This window comes from Penaeus chinensis, chromosome 30 (genome assembly GCF_019202785.1).
Source record: "Penaeus chinensis breed Huanghai No. 1 chromosome 30, ASM1920278v2, whole genome shotgun sequence".
Lineage (NCBI taxonomy): Eukaryota > Metazoa > Arthropoda > Malacostraca > Decapoda > Penaeidae > Penaeus > Penaeus chinensis.
The window spans coordinates 888,532-916,031 of NC_061848.1; the positions used below are offsets into that span (position 1 = coordinate 888,532).

The 27,500-nt window shown below is 41.4% G+C and overlaps 2 protein-coding genes across 4 annotated transcripts in view; one reads left to right on the forward strand and one right to left on the reverse strand.

The window, feature by feature from the left end:
* Nucleotides 1–16,501, forward strand: part of LOC125041163 (troponin C, isotype gamma-like) — a 23,562-nt gene extending 7,061 nt beyond the window's left edge. The window contains exons 2-6 of one of the 2 annotated variants that reach the window (XM_047635976.1): nucleotides 10,384–10,426; nucleotides 10,769–10,912; nucleotides 13,137–13,256; nucleotides 15,193–15,324; nucleotides 15,670–16,501. In XM_047635976.1, the coding sequence (XP_047491932.1) occupies nucleotides 10,384–10,426; nucleotides 10,769–10,912; nucleotides 13,137–13,256; nucleotides 15,193–15,324; nucleotides 15,670–15,695 (465 nt within the window). In that variant the 3' untranslated portion in view covers nucleotides 15,696–16,501. Of the gene's footprint in view, nucleotides 1–8,985; nucleotides 10,427–10,768; nucleotides 10,913–13,136; nucleotides 13,257–15,192; nucleotides 15,325–15,669 lie in introns of those variants that run through there. The other variant, XM_047635975.1, reaches the window with a different exon arrangement.
* Nucleotides 16,502–16,937: 436 nt separating this feature from the next.
* LOC125041162 (glutaminase kidney isoform, mitochondrial-like) overlaps nucleotides 16,938–27,500 on the reverse strand; it is a 78,167-nt gene continuing 67,604 nt past the window's right edge. For both annotated transcript variants that reach the window (XM_047635974.1, XM_047635973.1), the window contains 5 exons: nucleotides 26,918–27,047; nucleotides 19,951–20,078; nucleotides 18,979–19,094; nucleotides 17,896–18,017; nucleotides 16,938–17,198 (listed from right to left, as the gene is read on the reverse strand). In XM_047635974.1, coding sequence (XP_047491930.1) covers nucleotides 16,953–17,198; nucleotides 17,896–18,017; nucleotides 18,979–19,094; nucleotides 19,951–20,078; nucleotides 26,918–27,047 — 742 coding nt within the window. In that variant the 3' untranslated portion in view covers nucleotides 16,938–16,952. The remainder of the gene's footprint in view (nucleotides 17,199–17,895; nucleotides 18,018–18,978; nucleotides 19,095–19,950; nucleotides 20,079–26,917; nucleotides 27,048–27,500) is intronic.

Here is a 27,500-nt window from a genome sequence, read left to right on the forward strand (position 1 = left end):
TAGTATTTTCCTCTTTCCTTGTATTAGCATTTACCTATTCTGTTAATTAGCATTTATTCCATTATAATAAATACATACAGATTTGTTTTACTAACACTTATTAATTCACTCCTGACACCTAGCTAAAAGCCGCGACCGTGGAAGGGCGCAGCGGGCCCTTCCTCGGCGTTCGAGGCACCAAAAGGGCAGACATTCCGACCAAAACAGCTGATTAAAAAGGGGGGGCGTGACTATCGGGCAAAACTAGCGTAAACGCGGGATAACCTTCAGCCTTAAAACACAAACGAAGCGCAAAGATTCGGACGTTTGAAAAAGTGAAACGAAACACGCCAAGAGTAGGCCAGTTTCCCGCCAATTTCCTTACTTGTCTGTGTGCGAAGAGGAGTTTAGTTCAGTTCGAAATGACAATAATTTTAACCACGACTGTAGTGCGGAGAGAACATTTAGTGAAGATCTTGAGACTCCTCTTGACGCGCGAAAACATCAAGAAGATTACATTACTTTTCATATCTCGATTTTGTTTTATTTTACTTGAATAGATGTTACTGTGTTCGGATTTTTACGCTTATTTGGCGCCGAAGTCACGCCCCTACTTTTTGAAATAAAAGAAGCTGATTATATCACGAAACATGTGCAGAAAGCATGATTCCCTCCTGATCATCTTTTTTTTTTAATGAATACGTGATGAGAGAGAAAACAAAGGAAGAAAAGTGCAAAGAAAAAGAAGGCAGAATGATGTGAAGAAGAACAGAAATATACAACGAAAGAGAGATGGGAATACGAAAGAAGGAAAAGGCACACGAGAAAACGAACCAAGAAGCAGTAGGGGAAAAGAGAACAAGAGAGAATGAAGGTGCCTTTAAGTTCAGAGGAAAAGCTACATAAAATTAACGAAAGGGAGGCGAAGGGAAATCGAAGAGGAAAACCAGGCGCCAAAAGGCATCAAAGCACAATCGAGGATAACTCAAGGAATCGCTCGGTCACACACAGTATATTATAACCTTTCGTAATAAATGTGCCTGGGATTCTGGGGCGAACGTGGCGCGCCGCCCCGACTGCACGCTCGCACCTGTTCGAGGGGTGCCTCCCCTACATCCACACCCCCTCCCCTGCTCTCCGGGTACCCTTCCTGCCCCTCCCTTCCTCACCTGGGTACCCCCCCCCCCCACGCCTCCATTCCCCTCTTCTTTTCTACCTGTTCGCTGGGTACTTCCGCCCTCCTGCCTACCCTCCCCGATACCCACTCCCTACCTACTCACTGGGTTTCCCTTCTCCCCCCTACCTCTTCTGCTCCCCTCCCTGCCTCTTCGCTAATTCCCTTCCTTCCCCTCCCCCCACCTGTGGCCCCCCTGCCCTCTGCCCTGCCCCCCGTCAAATGTAGGTCATAATTCTCTGTCGAGGAGATGAGGGCGGGGGGCGGGGGGAGCGAGGGGAGTAGGGGTGATGGGTATAGGGGGGGGGGTAGGGGATTATGGGTTGAAGGGCAGAGCATGAATCAGGACAGGGAGGGGGAGGGGGGGAGGGTCGATCCAAATATAGGTCACATCAGTAGCATTAGTTGTGTACCCTGTTTAAAAAAAATACCGACAAATTTCACTGTTGTCCTTCACTCGGAACATTGATCAGTCTGGCATTTTCCACAGATTAGAATATGTAGATTTTCTTCCTAGTTCTTTAGTGTTATAACAGAAATGATCAAATTCCTTTAATTTGGGCATATATAAAAAAAAATAATATACGCAGAACCATGTCTAAAGGGTCATACAATGACGGGCATAATGAATGCATCTGATTTCAGTACATGTGCAGAGAATGTTTGTTTTTGTCGGAAAATAAATATTTACAGCAAACTCGGCGTATTTACATTCAATCATAAAAATCTTCCAAGTACGTGCAACTTTTCCTCGAACCAACACCCCTCTCTGCAGTGTTGCAACCCTCCTCTGCAGCGCAATCCGCGGCTGAAGTATGCTTCTTGCACTCACCCTTATCAGGTGTTTGCTCTTAGAGTGGCGAATTCCGCTTTCGCATTGAAACGCAGGACTAAAAATAGAAAGCAAAATGGAGAGGACAACAAATGCTTTTGAGTTCGCGTCGGCAAAACTCGCCCTCTGCCTCGCCCTTGCTCGAAGCAGCCTCCGCGCCTGCCGCTGCACGCTTCGCCACGCCTGTTGCAGTTCGCGCTGCAATCAGCGCCGCGAAAAGTCCGCGTAGCCGCTCGCTACTCGCACGCACACGCACACGCACACACACATACACACACATACACACACACACACACACACACACACACACTCACACACACACACACACACACACACTCACACACACACACACACACACACACACACACACACACACACACACACACACACTCACACACACACGCACACACACACACACACACACACACTCACACACACACACACACACACACACACACACACACACACACACACTCACACACACACACACACACACACACACACACACACACACACACACACACACACACACACACACACACACACACACTCACACACACTCACACACACACGCACAAATAGATATAAATATATATATATATATAGATATATATAGATATATAGATACACACATATGTATGTAGGTATGTATATATACGCCAGGGAAGTGAATCTCGCAGCCTGAGCAAGTCCGACTCTACGCTAAACCCGGGGGGGGGAGGGGGGAGAGAGAGAGAGAGAGAGAGAGAGAGAGAGAGAGAGAGAGAGAGAGAGAGAGAGAGAGAGAGAGAGAGAGAGAGAGAGAGAGAGAGGAGAGAGAGAGAGAGAGAGAGAGAGAGAGAGAGAGAGAGAGAGAGAGAGAGAGAGAGAGAGAGAGAGAGAGAGAGAGAGAGAGAGAGAGAGGAGAGAGAGAGAGAGAGAGAGAGAGAGAGAGAGAGAGAGAGAGAGAGAGAGAGAGAGAGAGAGAGAGAGAGAGAGAGAGAGAGAGAGAGAGAGAGAGAGAGAGAGAGAAGAGAGAGAGAGAGAGAGAGAGAGAGAGAGAGAGAGAGAGAGAGAGAGAGAGAGAGAGAGAGAGTGAGAGAGAGAGAGAGAGAGAGAGAGAGAGAGAGAGAGAGAGAGAGAGAGAGAGAGAGAGAGAGAGAGAGAGAGAGAGAGAGAGAGAGCGAAACCCCGCACCTTTCCAACCATCGTCCCGAAGCGCGTCTCTCGCGCTGATTTTTAGTCCCTGACGCGGCTGACGTGGGTTTGGCTCACGAGGAGAGCAGCGAGCGTCTGGCACGGAAGGTTGCAAGGCTTAAGGGCCGGGATGTTGCAAAAGGTCAGGTACGGTCAGAAGAAGAGCTCGAGGGTCAGGGGTTGACGAGGAAAAGAAAAAAGAATCGAATGAGGCCTGACCATGCTCGTTAGAAAGCTGAAGATTATGCAACTTGCAGAGAGCGCTTATGACTTTCCTCCAGAAACTCAGCCTTGCAAGTTGTGCCATTTTTGGGGCAAACGACCTTCTCCCGCCCCCCCAACCCCAAACCCGGGATGGCCACACAGCGATGTATCTTGCACTTAGTACTTTCCTTGTCTCAATGGGCCCGTTTCCCATGTCCCGTCCCCACGAACGGAAGGCGAAGGGGACAGACTTGGTGATAGTTAAAAAACGGGGGGCCCCCCCCCCCCCCGGCCTTTTCACATTTCTGCTTAAAACGTTTTGATATATAAATTATATATATATATTTTATATATTATTTTTAAAATTATTATGTAAATTTGAAAAGCACACCACCCACCCACACACACACACAACACACACACACACACACACACAAACACCACACACACCGCCCCCTTACCCCCCCCTTTCCCTTTCCCTTTTTCCTCCCCTTTTTTTCTCTTCCTCTTTTCTCTTTTCTCTTTTCCCCCCTTTCTCCCCCCCCCCCCCCCCCCCCCCCCCCCCCCCCCCCCCCCCCCCCACTCTTCTCCCCTTCTCTTTTCTCCTCTTTTTCTCTCTCTCCTCTTCCCCCCTTCTCTCTTTTCTCTTTTCTCTCCCCCCCCCCCCCCCCCCCCCCCCCCCCCCCCCCCCCCCCCCCCCCCCCCCCCAAGCTGCTCTTCGATTTAATTTACCTATTTAGAAATTTTGTCTCAGTGTTTCCCGAGTTTTGGAAAAAATTTAGTTTTAAAAGCGGTAATACAACTGCTCCCAGGGAAAAAAGCGGGGGGAAAAACTAAAAATCGGCAATAAAAAATAAAAAAAATAAACACAAAAAAATTGCTCATACCCATAAACCCCGGGAAAAAAAGTGAAAATCAAAAAACCCCCCGAAAAACACTTTCCTCTTGAAAAGACAATTTTTTTAACCCCCGAACAAAGGGACACGAAGCGCCCCAAAAAAATAATAAAAAAACGTTATCTCGGTCTTTTTTTGGCGGCGGAGACGTCAGGCCGACTTGAACCCGCGCAACGAAGTGAGGGCGGCAGGGGGCGAGCCAGATGTGGGGTAGGCCTCCCTGCGGGGCCCGGGGCACAGGGGCATGCAGGGGGAGGGGGGGGGGGCCCCGGGGGAGAGGCAGGGGAGGGGGGGAAAAAAGGGGAAAAAGGGAGGATCGAAAAAGGAGAAGACAGAGGGGAGGGGGCGGAGGAGGAGGAGGAGGAGGAGGAGGGGGAGAAAGAAGAGGGGGGAAAAAAAAACGGGAAAAGTAGGAAAAGGTGAGATGGGAAGAAAAAAGGGGGCAGCAAAAAAGGTGGGGCAAAAGGGGGAAAAGGGAGTGGGCGCGAGGGAGGGGAGAGATAGGAAAGAAATGGAAGAGAGAGAGGGGAAAAGTTTTAAAAAGAGGGGAAAAAGAGGAAAAAGGAGGGGAAAAAAGAGAGAAAGAGGGAAGGAGAGGGAAGAAGGAAGGGGAAAAGAGAGGAAAAAAAAAAGGAAGAGAGAGGAGAAGGAAGAGGGGGGGAGGGGGGAGATTGGAAGGGCGGAGAAAAGGGAGTAGGGAAAAAAAGAAAAGGGGAAAATGCGGAAAAAAAAAAAAAAAAACAACAAAAGGGAAAAGGGGAAAGGGGAAGGGGAGGAAGGAGAGAAGGGGCGAGAGAAAAGGAGAGGAAAAAAGCAAAAAAAGAGGAGAAAAGGGAAAAGGATGTGGGCGCTGGAACCCCTGGGCGCGCCTACCGCCGCTTGTGCGCCGCCCCCCCCCCTGTGAGCGAGATAAGGGTGTCAGCTTGAGGTGTGGCGCATGGGGCTCGTATTTCCCCCTGTTCTGATTAAAACGAAAGGGGCAAGAAAAAAAAACCAAAATTATGTAAATGGAGGGGAAGAAAAACAAAAGGGGAAAGGGGAAAAAAAGAAGAAGAAGAAGATGGCGTAGCATGTAAAACCTCAAAGGGTCAGTGATTTTTACGTTTCCTGCCACAAAAACGAGTCCCAAATGGCCCTTATCGAAACATTTTAATTTCGAAATGTCAGAAAAGGGGGGGAACACCCCCTGCACGGAGAAATAATTTAAAAGCCGTTTTACTCGCGGCGAAGAAATTTCAAGAAAAAAAAAAAAAAAATAAATACAAATTATAAAAAAAATAGGTCCGTGAAATAAATGAATTTAAGGGCCAAAAATTTGGGGCAAAACACATTTAACTTTGATTTCAAACAGAAATTGTACGTAATGGTTTTCCCCTCTCGCTTCAGCCTTCGTCCGGGGCGTAAAAAAAACTTCGCGAGCCCTTTTTCATGGGCGCCTTGGCATTTGGCGTTTCTTTTTAAACTCAACTTTTCTAAAAGGAAATATGTTTTTCGATGTTTTATTCGTATTTTTTCTTTTTTCCGTATTTTTTTTGAAGTCATATATTTTAAATTTGCTTTGCTATTTTTGTTTTCCTTTCGTATTTTTAATTATTGGGATGCAAGTCATCACCTCACACACTACACACACACCACACCCCACACACACCCCACATACACACCCGACACAAAACACATTATTTGAAATACATTTGGGAAAGAAATCAAACTTTAACCAAAAAACAAAAAACATTTTCAATTCACGACTGAAAAACCAAAAAACGCAAAATCGCCTTTCCCAAGGGCCCGACTTCCCTTTCCGCTCCAAAGAAAACGCATTAGCGGTTTTATTTTTCACCCCTTGAAACGCCCAAATAATTAAGACATTTTTCTCTTGAGGTTTTAAAGCGTTTTTTCTTCCCCTCTTATCTTTTTATACGGGCATCCACCCCTGTTTTTATAAAAGTCTAGAAAACCAAACCAAGCATTTACGGCATTTTTTTTTCTGTTTTGACATTTTTTAATCCCCTTGTATAGGAATCAAATTTTTTATTTGCATACAATCTAGATTTTTAAAACCTTATTCTCATATAAATATATATATATATATTAGATATATATAGATATATAGATACACAATATGTATGTAGGTATGTATATATACGCCAGGGAAGTGAATCTCGCAGCCTGAGCAAGTCCGACTCTACGCTAAACCGGGGGGGAGGGGGGGAGAGAGAGAGAGAGAGAGAGAGAGAGAGAGAGAGAGAGAGAGAGAGTGAGAGAGAGAGAGAGAGAGAGAGAGAGAGAGAGAGAGAGAGAGAGAGAGAGAGAGAGAGAGAGAGAGAGAGAGAGAGAGAGAGAGAGAGAGAGAGAGAGAGAGAGAGAGAGAGAGAGAGAGAGAGAGAGAGAGAGAGAGAGAGAGAGAGAGAGAGAGAGAGAGAGAGAGAGAGAGAGAGAGAGAGAGAGAGAGAGAGAGAGAGAGAGAGAGAGAGAGAGACGAGGAAAGAGAGAGAGAGAGAGAGAGAGAGAGAGAGAGAGAGAGAGAGAGAGAGAGAGAGAGAGAGAGAGAGAGAGAGAGAGAGAGAGAGAGAGAGAGAGAGAGAGAGAGAGAGAGAGAGAGAGAGAGAGAGAGAGAGAGAGAGAGAGAGGAGAGAGAGAGAGAGAGAGAGAGAGAGAGAGCGAAACCCCGCACCTTTCCAACCATCGTCCCGAAGCGCGTCTCTCGCGCTGATTTTTAGTCCCTGACGCGGCTGACGTGGGTTTGGCTCACGAGGAGAGCAGCGAGCGTCTGGCACGGAAGGTTGCAAGGCTTAAGGGCCGGGATGTTGCAAAAGGTCAGGTACGGTCAGAAGAAGAGCTCGAGGGTCAGGGGTTGACGAGGAAAAGAAAAAAGAATCGAATGAGGCCTGACCATGCTCGTTAGAAGCTGAAGATTATGCAACTTGCAGAGAGCGCTTATGACTTTCCTCCAGAAACTCAGCCTTGCAAGTTGTGCCATGTTTGCAAACGACCTTCTCCCGCCGCCCCCAACGGCACCCGGATGGCCACACAGCGATGTACTCTTAGCACTTAGTACTTTCCTTGTCTCAATCGGCGCTGCATGTGCCGTCGCCACGAACGGAAGGCGAAGGGGACAGACTTGGTGATAGTTATAAAACGGGAGCTCCCCCCCCCCCCCCGGCCTTTTCACATTTCTGCTTACAACGTTTTGATATATATATATATATATATATATTATTATATATATATGTATATATATGTACATATGTACACACACACACACACACACACACACACAGAGACACACACACACACACAGACACATACACACACACACATGCATGCCTGTTTTTCCTCCCCTTATTTTTCTCGTCCCCTCTCTCTCTTCTCTCCTCACTCTCTCTCTCTCTCTCTCTCTCTCTCTCTATTCTTCTCTCTCTCTTCTCCTCGCTCTCTCCTCCTCTCTCTCTCTCTCTTCTCTCGCTCCTTCTACTCTTCTCCTCTCTCTCTCCCCTCCTCCCCTCTCTCTCTCTCTCTCTCTCTCTCTCTCTCTCTCCCCTCCCCCTCTCTCTCTCTCTCTCTTCTACTTCTTCTCTCTCTCTTCTCTCCTCCCCTTTCTCTTCTCTCTCTCTTCCCCTCTCTCTCTCTCTCTATCTCTTTTTCTCTCTCTCTCTCTCCCCTCCCCTCTCTCTCTCTCTCTCTCTCTTTCTCCTCTCTCCCCTCCCCTCTCTCTCTCTCTCTCTCTCTCTCTCTCTCTCTCTCTCTCTCTCTCTCTCTCTCTCTCTCTCTCTCTCTCTCTCTCTCTCTCTCTCTCTCCCTCCCTCCCTCTCTCTCTCTCTCTCTCTCTCTCTCTCTCTCTCTCTCTCTCTCTCTCTCAAGCTGCTCTTCGAGTAATTTACCTATTTATGAAATTTTGTCTCAGTGCTTTACCGAGTGTGAAATTAGTATTAAAGCGGTAATACAACTGCTACCATGGAAAAAAGCTGGAAAACTACAAATCGGCAATAAGAAATAAACAATAAACACATAAAATTGCTCATACCCATCACTCCGAAAAAAAGTGAAAATCTAAACCTCCAGAAAACACCTTCCTCTTGTAAAGACACATGTTAACGAACGAGACAGCGAAGCGTCCAAAAAATAATGAAAAACGTTATCTCGGTCGTTTTTTGGCGGCGGAGACGTCAGGCCGACTTGAAGCCGCGCAACGAAGTGAGGGCGGCAGGTGCGACGCCAGATGCTGCTGGGTAGGCCTCCCTGCGGGGCCGGGGCACAGGGGCATGCACGGGGAGGGGGGGGGGGGCGCCGGGGAGAGGCACGGAGGGGAGGAAAAGTGGGAAAGAGGATACGAAAAAGGAGAAGACAGAGGGGAGAGTGAGGAGGAGGAGGAGGAGGAGGAGGAGGGGAGAAAGAAGAGGGGAAAAAAAGACGGGAAAAGTAGGAAAAGGTGAGATGGGAAGAAAAAAGGGACAGCAAGAAAGGTGGTGCAAGGGTGATAAAGGAGAGGACGCGAGGGAGGGGAGAGATAGATATAGAAATGGATACTGAGAGCAGAGAAACATATTCCTGATAGATAGAGATAGACAGAGGAGAGGAGGATATAAAGAGAGAATGAGGGATAGGAGATGGAGCAAAGGTAAGGAAATGAGAGGAAGAAAAACGGAAGAGAGAGGAGAAGGAAGAGCGGAGGGGGGAGATAGGAAAGACGGAGAAAAGGAGAGTAGGAAAACAAGAAAAGGGGAAAATGCGAAAAAAAAAACAACAAAACAACAACAGGGAAAAGGGAAGGGAAGGGAGGAAGGAGAGAAGGGGCGAGAGAAAAGGAGAGAAACGAGCAAAATAAGAGGAGAAAAGGGAAACGGATCGTGGGCGCTCGGAACGCGGGCGCGCATACCGCCGCGTGCGCCGCCCTGCCATGTGCAGCGAGATAAGGGTGTCAGCTTGAGGTGTGGCGCATGACTCGTATTTCCACCTGTATCTGATTAAATCGAAAGGTGCAAGAAAAAAAGACAAAGTTATGTAAATGGAGGAGGAAGAAAAACAAGAGGAGGAGGAGGAAGAAGAAGAAGAAGAAGAAGATGGCGTAGCATGTAAGACCCTCAACGGCATCAGCTGATCCACGTTTCCTCCGCCACAAAAACGAGTCCCAAATGGCCCTTATCGAAACATTTTAATGCGACTGTCAGAAAGGCGGAGGAACACCATATGACACGGAGAAATAATTTCAGAGCCGTATTTACCTCGCGGCGAAGAAATTACAAGAAAAAATAAAAAAAATAAATACAAATTATAAATAAAATAGGTCCGTGAAATAAATGAACTTTAAGACCAGCAGTGGCGCAAAACACATGAACTTTGATGCAAATCAGAATTGTACGTAATGTTTCCGCTCTCGCTTCAGCCTTCGTCCGGGACGTAAAAATACTTCGCGAGCTTTTACATGACGCCTTGGCATTTGGCGTTTCTTTTTAATCTCAACTTTTCTACAACTGAAATATGTTTTCGATGTTCTATTCGTATTTTTCCTATTTTCCGTATTTTTAGAAGATCATATATTTAAGTTTGCTTTGCTATTTTTGTTTTCATCTTCGTATTTTCAATATAGGGATGCAAGTCATCACACTCACACACATACACACACACACACACACACACACACACACATACACACAGACACACACACATTATTTGAAATACATTAGAATGAAATACAAACTTTAACCAAAAAACAAAGACATTTTCAATTCACGACTGAAATACCAACAACGCAACTCGCCTTTCCCAACGCCAGACTTCCTTCCCAGCTCCAAAGACACGCATTAGCAGGTCATTTTTCACCTCTTGAAACGCAAGTAATTACGACATTTTCTCTTGAGGTTAATGCGTTTTCTCTTCCCCTCTTATCTTTCATACGGGCATCCACTTCTCGTTTATATAATGTCTAGAAATCCAATCCAAGCATTTACGGCATTTTCCTTTCTGTGTGACATTTTCTCTAATCCCATTGATATAGGAATCAAATTTCTATTTGCATACAATCTAGATTTAAGACCTTATTCTCTTCCCTTCTATCTTGTAAACCATTATGTGGTTTATACATGACGCAGAAACCCGCGAAGACGCCTTTTGTCTCGTATTTCCAGGAGGAAATGGAGTTGCCGCCGATCGACCCCGAGCAGATGGCCGGTGAGGCTGCTCTCTGGCTCTGTCGCGGAGCCTCGGTTGCAGGGAGAAGGAAACAGTGCTTGCATTATTGACTATCTCGTCACTTATATTTGGACTAAATTTTCATCAATTCAATCTAGAGGAAAAAATAAAAATAATTAAACAAAGTGTACATATATACATATATATACATATATATATATATATATATATATATATATATATATATATATATATATATACACACAATATGTATATATAAATATATAAAAATATATACATATATACATATATATATATATATATATATATATATATATATATATATATATATACACACCTAAAACCCCTTTCCCATGGCAGTCCTGAAGCGCGCCTTCGACAGCTTCGACTCGGACAAGAAGGGCGCCATCTCGACGGACACGGTGGGCGTGGTGCTGCGCATGATGGGCCAGACCGTCAACAGACAGATCCTCAACCAGATCATCGAGGAGGTCGACGTGGACGGTAGGCGCTTGTGGCCTCGCCTTCTCTGGCTTGCCTTGTTTACGTCTTTCTCTCTCTTCATTTCCTGTGGTCTATTTTTCGCTGTTTTCACTTTCTCCCCTCCCTCCCTCCCTCTCTCTCTCTCTCTATCTCTTTCTATCTTCTCTCTCTCTTTCTCTTTCTCTCTCTCTCTCTCTCTCTCTCTCTCTCTCTCTCTCTCTCTCTCTCTCTCTCTCTCTCTCTCTCTCTCTCTCTCCCATTCCCTTCCCCCGTCTTACTCTTTCTCTACCGTCCTCCCTCTCTTTCTCTCTCTGCCCCCCCCCCCCCCGTCCCTCTCCGTCCGTCTTCATTACGAGGCCATAAATTCGGGGCACATTACAGCCGCGTCCGTCACACTGTTCCAACCCCTCCTTTCTTCCTCAGGTAAATAAATACCCGAAATTAGCCTGTTGGAACACCTGAACAAAAAAAAAAAAAAGGGAAAAGAGAGAGAGAGAGAGAGAGAGAGGGGGGGAAAAAAACCAGCTGAAAATGGCATTTTGCATTACTCAGTCCTTCTAATAATAAATGTTTCTGGCGCGGAATTCGACATAGAAATTCTATTTTGCTGGTGCTAACTTCCGCTCCGAATTCGGATCGACCAAAGCTGGGTAGGAATCCGAAGGACACGGTCAGCGAAGGCCACCCTTTCTTCTTGTCCTTCATCAGTTTTAGGAGTCGATGTTTTTTCCTCTTGACTACTAATGCAAATAGAACAAACACAAAGTCACATGAAATCACACAGAAGAAAATCAACCAAAAATATAGTTGCATATCTGAAAGAACTTCAAACAAGCCTCAATAACCATATAAAACAAAAACCATAATAAAAAAAAATTAGCTCAACACATGACTAAAAAAATCAATGCATATATAACATACATTGAAATCAGCTGAACACATGACCAACCATTCAGAAGAACCTGACACAAACCTCAATAATTTAATAAATATAAAGATAACACCATAAAAATCAACTCCGCCTATAATCACAAAACTGAAGCAAAGGACACAAGTGACACAAAACTCGCGCTTCCTCATGCCCAACCAGCATATAATTCAGAGCCTCAACGAGCCGCAACACCTGCAGCCGCCAGCGCCCTCGCCCTCCTGCTCCTCCCGAAGTCCTACTCCAAGCGCCTCGCTCCCCCGCCGCTATTCCTGCGGTCGGATCGCCGGAGCCCCGCCCGCCAAACGTCCTCCTCAGAAATTAAAAGCCCCCGCTCCGCACAACTCCGTCCCACTTCTTTTTCCTTCACCACAGCTATTTCCACTTTGAGAGCTTATCATTTAGTAGCTATTAAATATTCCTCATTACTATATTGAGGCACAGTACCCTCCGCGCGCATCGCGATTCGCACTTGGCAGGGCACCAGCCCCGACCCGACCGTGTGTACCCAGGCGAGGAGAGTTAACGTTGCAAAACTGCTGTAACACGCGCGCCCACCCTCTGCGCCCGTCGCTCTGTCTGTCCCAACGCCTGCCTGTCGATCTGCCCCACTCTCTGCCTGTCTATCTGTCTCCGTCTGTCTGTTTGTCTGTCATGTGCTCAGTACATCATGTTCTCGTCGTTTTTAGTGACACTATTGTTTAATCAAAGGATTATGTTTTGTGTTTTATTTGTTTCATCTTTGGGCTATGGTGACGATGCGTATTTTTAATTTATACTTTCTAGGCTACGATGTTAGATGCTGATGATTTGTGTGTGAATGTGAGTGAATGTGTGTGTGTGTGTGTGTGTGTGTGTGTGTGTGTGTGTGTGTGTGTGTGTGTGTGTGTGTGTGTGTGTGTGTGTGTGTGTGCGTGCGTGCGTGCGTGCGTGCGTGCGTGCGTGCGTGCGTGCGTGCGTGTGCGTGTGTGCGTGCGAGTGAGAGAGAGAGAGAGAGAGAGAGAGAGAGAGAGAGAGAGAGAGAGAGAGAGAGAGAGAGAGAGAGAGAGAGAGAGAGAGAGAGAGAGAGAGAGAGAGGATAAGCGAAAGAGAGAGAGAGAGAGAGAGAGAGAGAGAGAGAGAGAGAGAGAGAGAGAGAGAGAGAGAGAGAGAGAGAGAGAGAGAGAGAGAGAGAGAGAGAGAGAGAGAGAGAGAGAGAGAGAGACTGATAGAAAAAATAAACTCCGAGGAAGCAAAATTGCACTAGAAAGACCCAAAGAGGGAATCTGAAGCCCTGCCTTGGCGCCCGCGCGTCCTAACCGCCTTGCCCGCCCGCAGGATCCGGCGAGCTGGAGTTCAACGAGTTCTGCCTCCTGGCCACCAAGTTCATGAACGAGGAGGATGAGGAGGAGCTCAAGAAGGAGCTCTACGAAGCCTTCAGATTATACGACAAGGACGGTCAGTCTTCCTTTGAGTTTTCCTCTGAGTCTTCCCTTGAGTCACTTCTCTTTTTTTAGCACTTACTCTTCTATTCTAATTTCGAAATCGCAAGACGGATAGAAAATGTCAAGTTCCGTGAGTCCGGAGTGAGCAAGGCCTCGGCAGATATGCCAGTCGTTTGCAGATAAGGGGAGGTTTTAAACACACACTTTTTAAGGTATGGGGACAAGAAACGTTCCGTCCCGCGGTTTCCTCAGAATAAGATATAAGGAACGAAAGCACGTACGTCATCGTTCTATTTCGGGAAATCTGAAGAAACAGGGAGCGGAAGTCCTCCTGGCACCTCGCAGCGGCTTAATGACGAAGAAGCGAGAAAAGGCAGTCGCTGAACTCGCCTTCTCTTGCTTAAATTCGATGGAGAAAAAATGGGGAACGTCTGATAAAAATGCCATTATTAACGATCAAAGGAGAAGAAACAGAGAGAGCACATTTCAGATTCAAGAACCAAGACGAAAAAAAAAGAAATGAAAAAGTCGTTGGGACATCCTTCACTTTTAACGAACATTAAGTGTCTAAGGAGAAATGTCACTTAGTCATCAATCTCTCTAAATAAGATGGAGGAACAAAGTATTTAGGTCTGCAAGACATTCGTTTTTTTACCCAAGGTTCATAAAAAATGCAATTTTAACTGAAGGTTCTGGAGGGCAGACCAACTAACTTCTTACCAGAGGTCTGTAATAAGCTAAATTCCGTCCAAACCTATTCTCAATAGTTATTTACCATGAAAAAAAATATATATGTATCTTTGTATATGTATATATATATATATATATAAAATCCGTCTCGATAATGAAATCCGAAGAATGAATGGAGATCGAGAAGAAACAGAAGGCGATAAGCCGAGGAAGGAGACAAGACAAGAAGGAAAAAACAGAGAATGATGGTGAAGAAAATAACTGAGAAAGATAAAAAAAATAGAAAGAAGAACGTAAAAGAAAATGAAGAAAGGGGAAGCCATAGAAAATCCGCCCAAAATGCAGAGAAAGGAAAGATGAAAAAGTCGCAGGAAAACTGGCAATGAAGAAAGGAAATAAGAATTATGACAAGGAAAATATCAGTAAGAAACAACAACAATAATAATAACAATAACAATAAGGATAATGATAATAATAATCATATTATTATCCTCATAATCACTATCATCATAACAAATTTATTATTATTATTATTATCATTATTATCATTATTACTCTTATTAGTAGTAGTATCATCATATATATTTTCGTAATATGTAAGATAGAGAAATGATAAGAAAAATGCAAGACTATATTACTAGGAGCGAGAACCGAAAGAGGAATTAAAAAGCGCGAGATAAGCGAGGAATTTAATTAAACATAAAAAAAAAGATGAAAATAAACATAAAACACGAGGTGAAAAAGGGGAAAAACATCCCGTAGAATTACGTAGCGGGAAACCATACTTAGTTAGCCTGAATCTACTTCCATCGCGTGAGATTTAATTAATTCTGCCAGACTTAATCAGCTTCCACTCGCCGGGAAGTCGATTCAGCCCAGTTTATGGAGCGCGACGCCCGTTCCTCCCGCCCGAGGGAGGGCGGCGATAAAGCATTGCGCTTCTATGACTTTCACTTCCTGGAGAATGAGCTTGGGAATCTGGTTAATACTGAGTGTATCGTGATAAATAGGAACTGAAATTAGATTTAAAAGAGTCTTAAAGTTTAAAGTTTTATGATATTAGCAAGGATAAAAATAATATTGATAATAATAATAATAGCAATAATGATGATGATGATGATGATGATGATGATGATGATAATAAAAATAATAATAATAATCATTATCATGACTTCTATTATGATAACAGTAGTAATGAAAGCAATATCAATGGTTTAAACCGCACTGATGAGCTCATCCCCCCCCCCCCCCCCCCCCAGGCCAGGGCTTCATCCCGACGGGCGTCCTGCGCGAGATCCTGCACGAGCTGGACGACAAGCTCACAGACGAGGAACTCGACGGCATCATCGACGAGATCGACCAGGACGGATCCGGCACCGTCGACTTCGATGGTAGGATGCGCTCTCTCTCTCTCTCTCTCTCTCTCTCTCTCTCTCTCTCTCTCTCTCTTCCTCTCTCTTCCTCTCTCTCCCTCTCTCTCCCTCTCTCTCTCTCTCTCTCTCTCTCTCTCTCTCTCTCTCTCTCTCTCTCTCTCTCTCTCTCTCTCTCTCTCTCTCTCTCTCTCTCTCCCTCTTTCTCCCTCTCTCTCTATATATATATCTGTGTGTGTGTGTGCATGGGGGGAGAGGTGCATGTGCGAGCGCTGTAAGTGTTTGACAGATGGTGATAGACACCTAATCCAGCTCCCTTGGTGGAGGCTCAAAGGCGCCCTTTAATTCGCCGTTTCCCATCTGCAGAGTTTATGGACATGATGACGGGATAAGAAGCTCTGGACAAGATTCGTCATGCTAATTTCACGACGGCATCATACGTCATCCCAATATCATGACGTCATCACGTCATCCAAATATCACTACGTCATCCAGCTATCTTGACGTCACCTAAAAATCTCTGACGCCATCACTACGTCATCCCAAAAGTTTTGACGTCATCCCCACGTCACCAAACAGCCCGGCAGCAGCGTCCGCCTCGCGAAACACCGGCCAAGGAGTGACCTTTTACCATCTCTTTTATGTCCCATGGACTCGACTTCCTCTAATTGGGAACCAACCGAAATATCAACAAAAGAATAAAAGAAACCTTGACACATTCTAGACCTCTGCATTCACTTTATTCATGAGAACATCTGCGTTCAAACTGCACTAGGCGTGTGCCTCTTCTTCAACGGGAAAGAGACAAGAGAACAGTGGAATAACAGCCCAGCAAAATCATAACGAGAAAACCTCCCTCCCTCCTTAAGTTCTAGTACAAAGAGTCCATAAGATATACACTGTGATTAAATCGTTGACGAATATTTTATAATTTTATACACATCTAACTTTAAGTTGCTAAGGTTCAATATATTCAACTTTATTTTGCTTGTTATCTTGATTGAGGCTTTAATGCGCGTAGAGCTTTGTTCTGTCCTTTGTTACAGCTGTTCTCCCCCTCCCCCCTTCACCCCCTCCACTCCACTCCCTCCTTCCCCCCTCCCCCTCTGTAGTGACGCCATGCCTGTTCCATCTTGCGTACGTGTTGACATGTTAACTTAAGGTTCTTGTAAAAAAATAAAGGGAAATTTGTATAAAACCGCCTTTCAATTCTGTGATTTTTCCTTCTTTTCCTTGCATCAATCGTTCAGTATTGTATGAAATCATATTTTTTTTTTACCTTACAGAAAATTGTAAAGTCTGAAATTTAACTGGACAAGTGAATTACCAGCCACGGAATGTCTGAAGAAATCGGGATAGAAATGACCCAATTTGAGCAAAATCAGCTTCGTCCTGCAAAGAAAACCATTGCTTACATAATACGCTTAATAAAGTGTAAAACGACTAAGCACTTTCTACCAAATTTGAACTAACATACTACAGTGAATAAAATAAAAATAATAGGCTACACTTAACACAACTATGACTGTAAATCTAAAAATCCAAAAAATAAATAAAATACAACCAACTTTAACTCAATTCCCTTAACGAAAAATAAATAACAATAAAAAATAATAGTAATAATAATAATAACAATAATAATAATCATACTAACAGTAATAATAAAAATAATTACAGTAATAAGAACTAATAATGCTAACAGAAAAAGCGAGACCATAAGCGGGGACTGCAGCTACCTGGAAGTAGAGATCGAGCGACGCCATGAGGTCGCACTTCTCGGGGAAGCACTTGTTCTCGCGCATGTAGTAGCCCAGCGAGAAGTTGCGGTCGGCGTTCTCCCGCTCCGACAGGAAGGTGCCGTTGCTGAAGCCCACGTACTCGCCCCCGGCCATGCGCTGGGGGAGGGGCGGCATAGAGTCAAGTGGATTCTTGTTGAACAGATGCTTAAAACAGGATTAGTGGGTGAGCCTAGCGAAACCCGCCGCTGCTGAGCGGACGGTGCCGCTCTCAGCAATGCACTGAAGGGGGGGGGGGGGGCAGATGTATCGGAGATAAACCGGTGGGCTGGCTGTTGTTTTCATTAAATATTGAAATGAACGCATATGTCGTTGCTGCAGTCCATATACTTATCCCAGCCGGTACGCTGAATGGGAGTAAAATGCTTTTGAAAAATGCGCGAGATGAGTTAGCGAAGTACAATAAATATCTTGATGTTGCCGAAGCCCTCACTGAGTAGGAGGAAGATTTAAGTTGTAATAATGAAGTCAAAGAAAGGGTGACTGCTGTTCAAAACTCGACTTATGAAGCATGGTAAATATTGGTGAAGCAGTGTTGTTAGACTTCGTTAAAAGGGCTTATGAACCTCGATAGTGAACCACAATTAAACTATACTGAAAAATAATTCTGGACTTATGGGTACATTATCTCCCTTCGATTCTTTTATAGCTTGGAGTACGAAATATGTTTATTCGTCCCATGTGGACTCTGCTAGAAAGGTAATCTTATTTGTATTACCAAATAATATTCAAAATCTTAGTGAAAAAAGGGAAATATCTGCATGCCACAAACATCGCATCTTCATCAGCCACGTACCTTAAAATACTGCTGAAGGTAATCGAATTTTTCGGACGAAGACATATCGGATTTGACTAGACTTTGTAGGAGACCATTAACGAGTATAGAGCCAGCGTTCACCAAGGGATTGTGTGGTTTATCTGTTCGGGGAAAAAACATCCAAAGATTACAATCATTCAGCTAATATTTAAAAAATCTATTCTCAAGCAAGACAATCAATTACAAATCCTAACTAAAAAAAAAAGTATGTTAAACCAAGAAACCGTTATTCATCCCCAGTCTGCCATTTGCTGAGGCAGAAACAGGTGACGTTGTGTTCTTTCCACGCAAAGACCAGTCCAGTGGAAATATTAGAGGGTAATATGCTATACCTAACTTATTCTTCTCTAATTTAATCAATCTTAGATACCTAATCTGGCTTAAAGAAATTTACCAAAGCTCCAGAACAGTACAGAACTTGTCTATTTATGTTTTTTATTATGAATATAACATTTACTGTTTTTTTATTTATAAAAAAAATATTCATTGATAGATTTTTAATTTTTTTAAATGTTTTAACATTGTATTCACCTACTTCCTTCCAACCCTACAGGAGGGGATGGCATCGCTAAAAGCGGACACCGGAAGCCTACACTGAAGGGATAATTGTTTATGGAGCTTTCAGAAACACAGTCTGTGATATGCCAATTATTGTTTCATGGATATATAATAGCAAATGACTAACTGGACTACAATAAACAACTGTAACACAACAATGTACAGGTGAATGGAAAGGTGTTTTACCCACTGGGCAATCAGTGATTCATGCCCTGTACGAATTCCAAACACTAAGGACTTCCATTATTTTTTAAAAGGAAATTGTGTAGTATTCATTTGTTACATTGTACATTGTACCTTGTCAGTATTTTAGGAGCAACCTTTTTATCATTTTGTGAATGAGAAATGTATTTTTTTATGTATAATATTGTACAAAAGAATCATGTAACTAACCACAAGTATTCCTCCCGTCCTTATATCATCAGATGCCGAATTCCATCTATCTTCACCCAATCTCTGTATTTTCCCCAGAAATGAAGGACCACAACACCAAATACTACTAACCATTATAGTCGAGGACAATTGCGTTGAACATACGACCGCTGGGTTCAGTCCCTACATATTTATGGACTGTTTCGTTACCCAGTTCATTAAGAGCAATCGCATACGTTACTGGTTTACTGTGGATTAATGAAACTTTTATTAGTAAATGCCACTATGTAAATAATCAAGTGACCAATGTAAACATCAAAAAAGCAATGAAGCAAAGAGAGATAAATATTACTGTGATATTGTACTAATTTCTTAAGAATAAGGTGATTTATGTGTAGATGTTTTAAAATGCATGAGTTGGAAATCCAAGCCTTCCCACGAATATTAGCATTCACAAGCTTTCGATCAGAAATAAATGATGCAGTTTTGCAACAAGAAAGGTGAAGAAATTATGAGATAAAAGCACCACACACATGAAGAGAAAACAAACATTTGTAACAGTAAGTTTATATACTAAAGGCAGTTTAATGGTGGTGTTGGCAATATAGTATCCAGTAGATTCAAGAAGCTTAATGTATACCAATGATAGGTGTTCATATGACTAGCAGGTTTTTGCACACACGGTGAAAGCTTGTGTTATGTCCAGTTATAATCAATACTGAAAATGTAGAAATCAGAATGGGAAACACTACAGGGCAAGATGATTTATTCTGATTATACAGTTGATTATGTACTCTCCAAATTTCAAGTGAAGATTGCAAAATCAGAATATCCAATAAATGTTCAGCGAAACTATTCATTCCCAATTATATATGCCGCCATGAGCCCTGTTTATGAAGGAGTGGATGCGGGGACATGTTTAGGTACAGAGAAGGATTAGTTTTGTATATGGAGATGTGAGTCGGTTTTGAATAACTCATGATTTTTCTTTGTGGACAATACCAACACAAGTCATTTAATTTTTACCCACTTAGAATAACATAGTGAAAAGACAAAAACATTGAATACATAACCAAACTGGTTAAGATCAGGATGTTTTCTTACCTACAAGACTGCATGGTGAAGTGAATATCAGTGTCGCCAATAGAATACCGTTGGCCATCAATGGTGCACACCGACACCCCCCAGTGGTCGGGGCTAAACCTCGTCAGCTGCGGGATGTAGGAGGCAACCTGGATGGAGGAAACGAAAACAAAAGTATTAATCCACAATACCTCTAAACTTTTTCATTTTATATGGTGACAGTGCTCACAAAAACTGGATTCAGTTTCATACACATCAGTATTTGAAATGACTACAGACAAATCTATGTCAATTACAATTTCTTCTTTACCCTATCTTATCATCTATTTGCCTTTACAGACAGTATGGTACTTATTAAACTATTGCAGCTCTCCTCCTCTACGGCCTCCGCCAATGAAGCCAGAGCCAAAAAATACAATCTTGCCATGCAGGGGCATAACCAACCTCTCGGAAGGACAACATTTGGGGTCACCACAGATTAAACAAGGCCGCAAATTATCGCAATAAACTTATTGATCATTCCTTTTGGGGACGAGGGAGCGGGAGTGAAATTCCAAGGGAACACTAATGCCACGGGTCAGAGGAATAAGCTATTCCCCTTCCACCACTCCTAAGGCTATGCCACCGACTTCATGCCATGCCATCACTGCACGATTACACTTGATCTTTCTTCATAGAGCATGCAGACAACATAACACCAAAAGAGCTGAACCTTCCTGGATTCAGAAAAGAAAGAAAAGATCATGCACTACAGGCACATCCACAGGAAATGGCCCTTGAAGCAATCCTATACTTCCTAAGGCAGTAAGTGATCACTGTCGGCGCTAAGATACATTTGAACTTCATTTCCTTCTGTTACATTCATCAAGCAAAATTTATATTTAGAAAAGTTTGCTTACATCTAAAGTGTACAGAAAAGCATTTATCACTTGTAATACTCCAATCTGAGTTTTACAGCTGGTCAGTTATATGATCATTGTTAAGCACATCTATATGGAATAGATTCTACTTTTATAAATATAATTACAATAAAATAAGTATATAAAGTCTAGGGAATAAATGGAAACCGACTTGAAAACTCACAAGTGTTTATACTCTACTCATAGGTTGTCATTCACTGTATTAACATGAGGCATATTTTTCAACATTCATAAGAATTAAAATGACATTGCAGCTTTCACTTACATCTATCTATAATACTTTTACTTCATACATATAATAATTTTCCATATATTCCTTACAGTGTGTGGTTCATTTCAAGTAAAATTATTTTTACATGAATGAAGTAAAGGTCAAACAGCCTTCTTTTACTCTTAGAATTAGAATACGCTTAGAATACAGTTTCTGACATAATAAAAAAATCAACAAATATGTCTACCATGCACCAAAACATCAAATCTTATTTGCAATATTGGGAATATAAGTAAAGAAATATGAATAATAAACAGAAATACGCTGTGATCATCAAGGTCCCATTAAAAATATATCTACTCCAAATACCAAGCTGCTGAAGCCATGCATTTATTACATGGATATTCAATTGGCTTCTTCCACTCCCTAGGTACTCTCTCTCTCTCTCTGATGAACATAAGCTTGAGAGTAAGACTGACTCTCGCACACTGAGACACATACCCACACAACTGATGCTGGAATCTCCTTGTCAGAGAAGCGAGAGATCTAAAATCAGTTTCAAAATAGGTCTCATTTGACACCAAGTCACACCAATGATTCTGCAATATTCTCCACCATGTCTAACTTTAAACTGACAATCAGTATAAATACAAAGTATATAGGTCATGCAAGAGGAACTACAGTACTTTGGCTGATGGCTCCATACTCTTATTAATAATACACTCATAACTGGAATGTTTAGACAGGTGCTATTGTGTGAATTTATGTGATCTGCTATCAACTAGCGTGTCTATAACCATATATCTGCTAAATTGGCATAGTACCTCGTTTTGTTTGACATCTCTGGACTTCACAAACGGAACAAATATAGATCTGTACTTTTTACTGAAGGCAACATATACATTTAATAAAAGAATCAATCCCTAAAGGGTGGGCATCCTGTCATGAAAGGCTGTGTAATTTATTTCACTATATTTGCAACTCAAACAACATTTACAAATATCCTTTAGCTTTATGTGTACATCTGAAGATATGTTATGATTATATACAAACCCAAGCATCATTATCTGGTGGAACACTGGTATCACGAATCTAAAGTAAGCAAACCGACTACACCAACATACTCTTCACCGAGGGTGATTCACACAACAGAAGACAGGAAGATCCTAACTTTACCCATGGCAAACTACCAGTGTGAAGAATGGCCAGTTTTCCTTCAGAAATTATGGTGGGATGTGTTACGTTTAGTCGCTGTCATTTCCATAATACCGGAACAAGATGTGGTAGTGGTGGTGGAGGAGTGGAAGTGCTAGTGGCAGCAGATACGAAATGTGCAGTGTCCAGGGTGTGACATACATGGTGGTAGAGTGCGGTAATATTTGTGTGAGACATTCGCTTGCCACACATGGGACTCCTTCATACAGGAAGACAGTTGTGCAGTATACAGAAAGAGTTTATTAACATTTGATTGATTACACTGCCACATATTTTATTCATGTGTCTCATGTATACATTTTAAATAATTAACTTCTGCATAATGACAAAATCCCTTCTCATAATTTTAGACAAAAAAATTATATGCATACGCACCCGCACGCATACGCGCGCGCACACACACACGCGCAGTCACACACATACAAACACTCATTAAAAATACATATATGCAGAATAAATATATGTAATTATTCGTGAAAAAAGTATTAGTGAGAATGTTGGTCTTCAATGTCTTAAAAAGAGTTATACTTTTATAATCGTAAATGATCCAAGCCAGCTAAGCAAATCCTATCTAATTCAAGTAACAGTAAAACAAGGAATGAGATGCAGCTAATCAAATTACAGCGTGTTTGCAAAGATTTTGTTTGTGAAATTGTATGACTATGCTCATTTGCAATTTTGCTATTCATCAATCATTCTCCAAAGTCTGAAGCGTATCATTTATTAGAGCTTTTATAATCATCAGCCATGACTGAAAAAATGGAACGGGAAACAGCAGAGAATTTAGCTCATGACCTTCCATGAAAGCCATGCATAGTTTAATGACAGTATGACATGATACAGATCTCCAGCACAAACCAAAATGGCTCTATCGCAATGCGTAAGAGAGAACACATATTCATAAGTGCGGAATAAACATTAGTCCATCCAACCGAGCTCTATGAAGGCCTCATGGAGCTTCATTTGTGTCTCTGGATGACTCTAAGCTGAACTTCCTGTACATACAATATAGCCTTTTCTGCACTTAGACATTTCCATACGTCTGGAAATCTTGAAGTAATTACAGCATTAAAAACGATAATGAAAAATAGGAAAAATACACTTCACTGCTTACTTATATCTGCAATATTCACATGGAAAATTCACAAAAATCAACAATGGTTATTAACATTTAAGAAACGTCTAGGATCTGAGTTACAAGCAGTTAGATAACGGTCTACAAGTGACTCCAAAAGAGAGAAATCAAGGCTGGAAGACGCAGACGAAATGGAACAACTCTTACCTTGCTCTGATTGTAAATCTTTGGTGCACGGCAAATACAAGAAAGGTACCATTAATATTAGATTAATATTCGAATTCTGTTTGAATATTAATAAAGATCATATTGTATATTAATAAGGCTTATCTTTAAAATATGGAGAAAAAAGCAAGTAAATCTCTGGCGATCTACATGCCTAAAGGTTACACGTATCATAAGAAAATGCAAATTCTATCCTTAGTATTGCTGGCTGGTGTTCTTAGTGTTACTTAGGTCTTTGCATACTTTTGCGGTCAATCACCGGTATTAGAATAAAACCCCAAAAAGGTAAATGACTTTGCATGATATTGGTGAGCTTGGGTAAACTGTGCATGGCTATTTTTAACAAATTATCTTGAGATAATCTATGAAATATTTCATATGATAAGTATGATTAAAAATCTTTTATGACTTTGGCCATATTTTCATCATCTACCTTTTGAATTTTCTGTTCATTACAATTTTAATTTAATCTATTCAAAGTTTGGATTCAGTCCATCAGCTGATTCAAATAGTAATATCAATTGTTTTGACTTTACAGCACTAAATACTCTATGTAATTGGACACATACTTCTATACAATAATCCTTAACTGCATATAATAAAAATGACAATTATGATGATACATTATTCATGCTACATAATCTTGTGTCCACTCCAGCCAATCTGTTGTGATCTGTTGCTTTGCATGATCATTCATCTATATATTCCAATCTCAAAATCCCTGGATGCAACTGATTAGCAAACAAACCTTCTCAAAATCATCTCATTTATCTTTCACCTGTCTATTCACAGGTCAAAGATTCATCCCTCTTGCTTCCTTCCCCTGTCTCTTGCACTCTGACCCACAGGCCTCCTATTTCATTTGCTTGCAAAATCAATGAGGAGTCCTAAGTTAAGCATTGTACATGGAAGTTAACACTAAACTTTTGTGGTTTTCAAGCTTGATTTACAAAAAATATATCATAAAAAAAAGAAAAGAAGTAAGAAATGAAACAACTGCCCTGAACTTTGTGTATGCCTCTACAGGAAACATAGATATACACTATTACAAATACAATCACACTGCTGTACACTGCTGATATGAATCCAGTTTGTTTCTCTTTTATTTAAGCTAGACTGTGTATATAGTTAAGAAATAATGTATTCAATATCATTCATCTTTGCCCAATACATTTGTGTAAGTGCCCAGGTAAAGTCAAGGCTTTTGCTTATTTTTTTAGCATAAATACATTTTCAGTCTACAAAGATTTACTGTGTCTTATTGATGGCACAAAAAAATGTTACCTGTTTGATTCTTATATAATAATAATAATGAGTATTCATTTAATTATCAGCACTATACTTGTATTATTAAATCTAAATAATAACTTGAAAACACTTCAATATACAAAGCTTATATAAATACTGAACAACTGCATTTAATCCTTTACATAACAGATATAACCGAAGAGGTCAATACTCAGAGATAATTAAAAATATTATCAAATCTATAGTAGATGGAAATGATGTAAACAACAATCATTTGCATATCATCAGCTGTAGCATAAAATATCACATACAAAATTACACAGTATATTATGTACTATAACATACAGAGTATCATATATTATATGTTACAACACAGTATGTGCCATATATGCTATGTCCTACACTATACTATATCATAAAGCAATTCACTATATAAATACACATGGATAGTACTTCCTTAATTCTTTATTTGAGATTAACTCTCAATGTCTTTTCTTTTTCACTTGCAAAATATTTAGTTACAAAATATTCATCTGTAACATTTCTGATGAAAGCTTCTTGATTCAAATGTCAAATAAAATACCATTTCTTCTGGAATTACTCATTCAGTCATACCTTTCTTAACAAGTGTTCATCCAAGAGAGGGTTAAGATGCTGTCTGATCTTATTTTTCATTTTTTTTTAAATTATTTTTAATATAACATGAGCACCACCATCATGTGCAGAATTCTCTTGATATTTCTTTTTCATATATCCACCCAAAAAGACGGTTGCAAGACGGTGTCCCTCTTCTTGAGAGCTAAGAGCAGGGCTGTGGCCACTTTATATGTGACGGAAAAATATGAATAATGGAGCTCAATCCTGCCAAAGGCTAAAAGTTGTCTTGGGCTTGCTGAGGCCCATTCTCACCCTTAAAGGATGTGCTATCTTGCAATATGACGCAGATGTGAACATCAGTCCACCAAACAATTACTTCTACTCAAACTGAGTTTAAACCAAAAAGTCATTGTGTTTTTTGCAATCTACATATGACTTGAAAATATCACAATCATTTTCTAGTACCCTGGAGGGCTCTGGTACAATTTGCACAACTTTTCCCAAGCATACCCACATATAGGATGCATCTTCCTTAGCAGTTAAGAAGACTTTTAAAGGGTGCCATGATGTCTTCTGGAAGCATGAAGAGTAGCCAATATGCACCTGCCTTTTTGGGGTTCAAATACACCTTTTCTAACCTTTCCTGGGGTCTGAGTAAGGAGGCTCACCATCCCCTTAGCCTTCACAATAGTCCTTGCTGTTGCAGTAGCTACAGCTCTGATGTTCTCAAGTTTTTTGAATGACTTTCAAACCAGTCAGATTTTTGTTCTATTTGTATCAATGATAATTTTTTTTGAGCCATTCTCTTTTTCCCACAAACAAATGTTTATGTTTTCTTAATGGAAAAAAAGTACACTGCATATTCTCTTCACTTGTTTTAAATATAGCAAATCTGTTGTAGAACAATCAGTAATTCACACTTACATACTTATAAAAGAATTTGGTAACTTCTATAAACCTACGAGGTAAGGGTAAATACCACACCTATCTCTAAAATGAAGAGATCTTACATTTTACAATATACTTGGAACAAGGAACTCATAAAGTCCAATGACCATGCATGTAAAACTGCATAAATCACAAAAAAGAAAAAAGAAAAAAGGAAAAATGGTGGATTCTTTTATCTGCTACTATTTTTCAATCTGGGGGAAGGGTCACGTAACAGAAAGACGGGAAGCTTTGAAAATGAGGAACCATAACACTTATATATACACATCATCCAGATGCACAACTGCAGAGTAAATTAAAACTGTTATCACCACAGCAATATCATGCACATCTATGAACAGATGTAGCTCATTTTCTGTTGACAGCCTAAAACAACTAAGATCACCTCTGCCTTATAAAAATGCGGAATGAAGCTTAAACCTACTTGGATTAATGTCTATCAAATCAAAAACATGTTTTGCTTTCCTTTTTTTTGTTTTATTACATCATACAGCCATGAACAACTTCCTTTGCAACAATGTTAAAGAAGCGACAACTAGCTGGATTTACCTTTCCTCCTGTCAGCCCTTTGACGGACCAGTAGAACTCTTCGATGTGTGAGATGAAGTCAAGCCATTCTGGGATGACAAATTGGTGCCGGAGGGCCCTCGATATCAAGACAATGTTGTCCTGAATCACCCTATAAAGGTAAAATAAATCTTGTAGTAAGATACAGCAGATGCAGTTAGTCTGAAGGTCTCTTCAACCATTGAAGTACACAGCAGGTACATTTAAATGAAGTAAATAGAAAAGAAGAAAATAGAAAAAAGAAAATCATGGAAAAGAAAAAGAAAGAAAAAAAAAAGTACAATGGCCTGAAAACTTCATGAACCCCTGACACATCACAGTACAATCCATAATGAAGATGACTCAATAATTTTTTTTTTTTTTTTAATATTTGTTTTTATTTTACCTAACACGTCTGTAGATAAAGCAAAACAAAGTGGCAGTCAACAAGGGGATTTAAAAAGTGGATTACCCCCAAAATTCACTTTCTACCAAGCAATGAACTCTACAGAAGGGTAGGGTAAGAACAGCTTAAAGATAAGAGTGAGACTTTTCTGCCAAATATCAGCTTAGGAAATATAAAAAA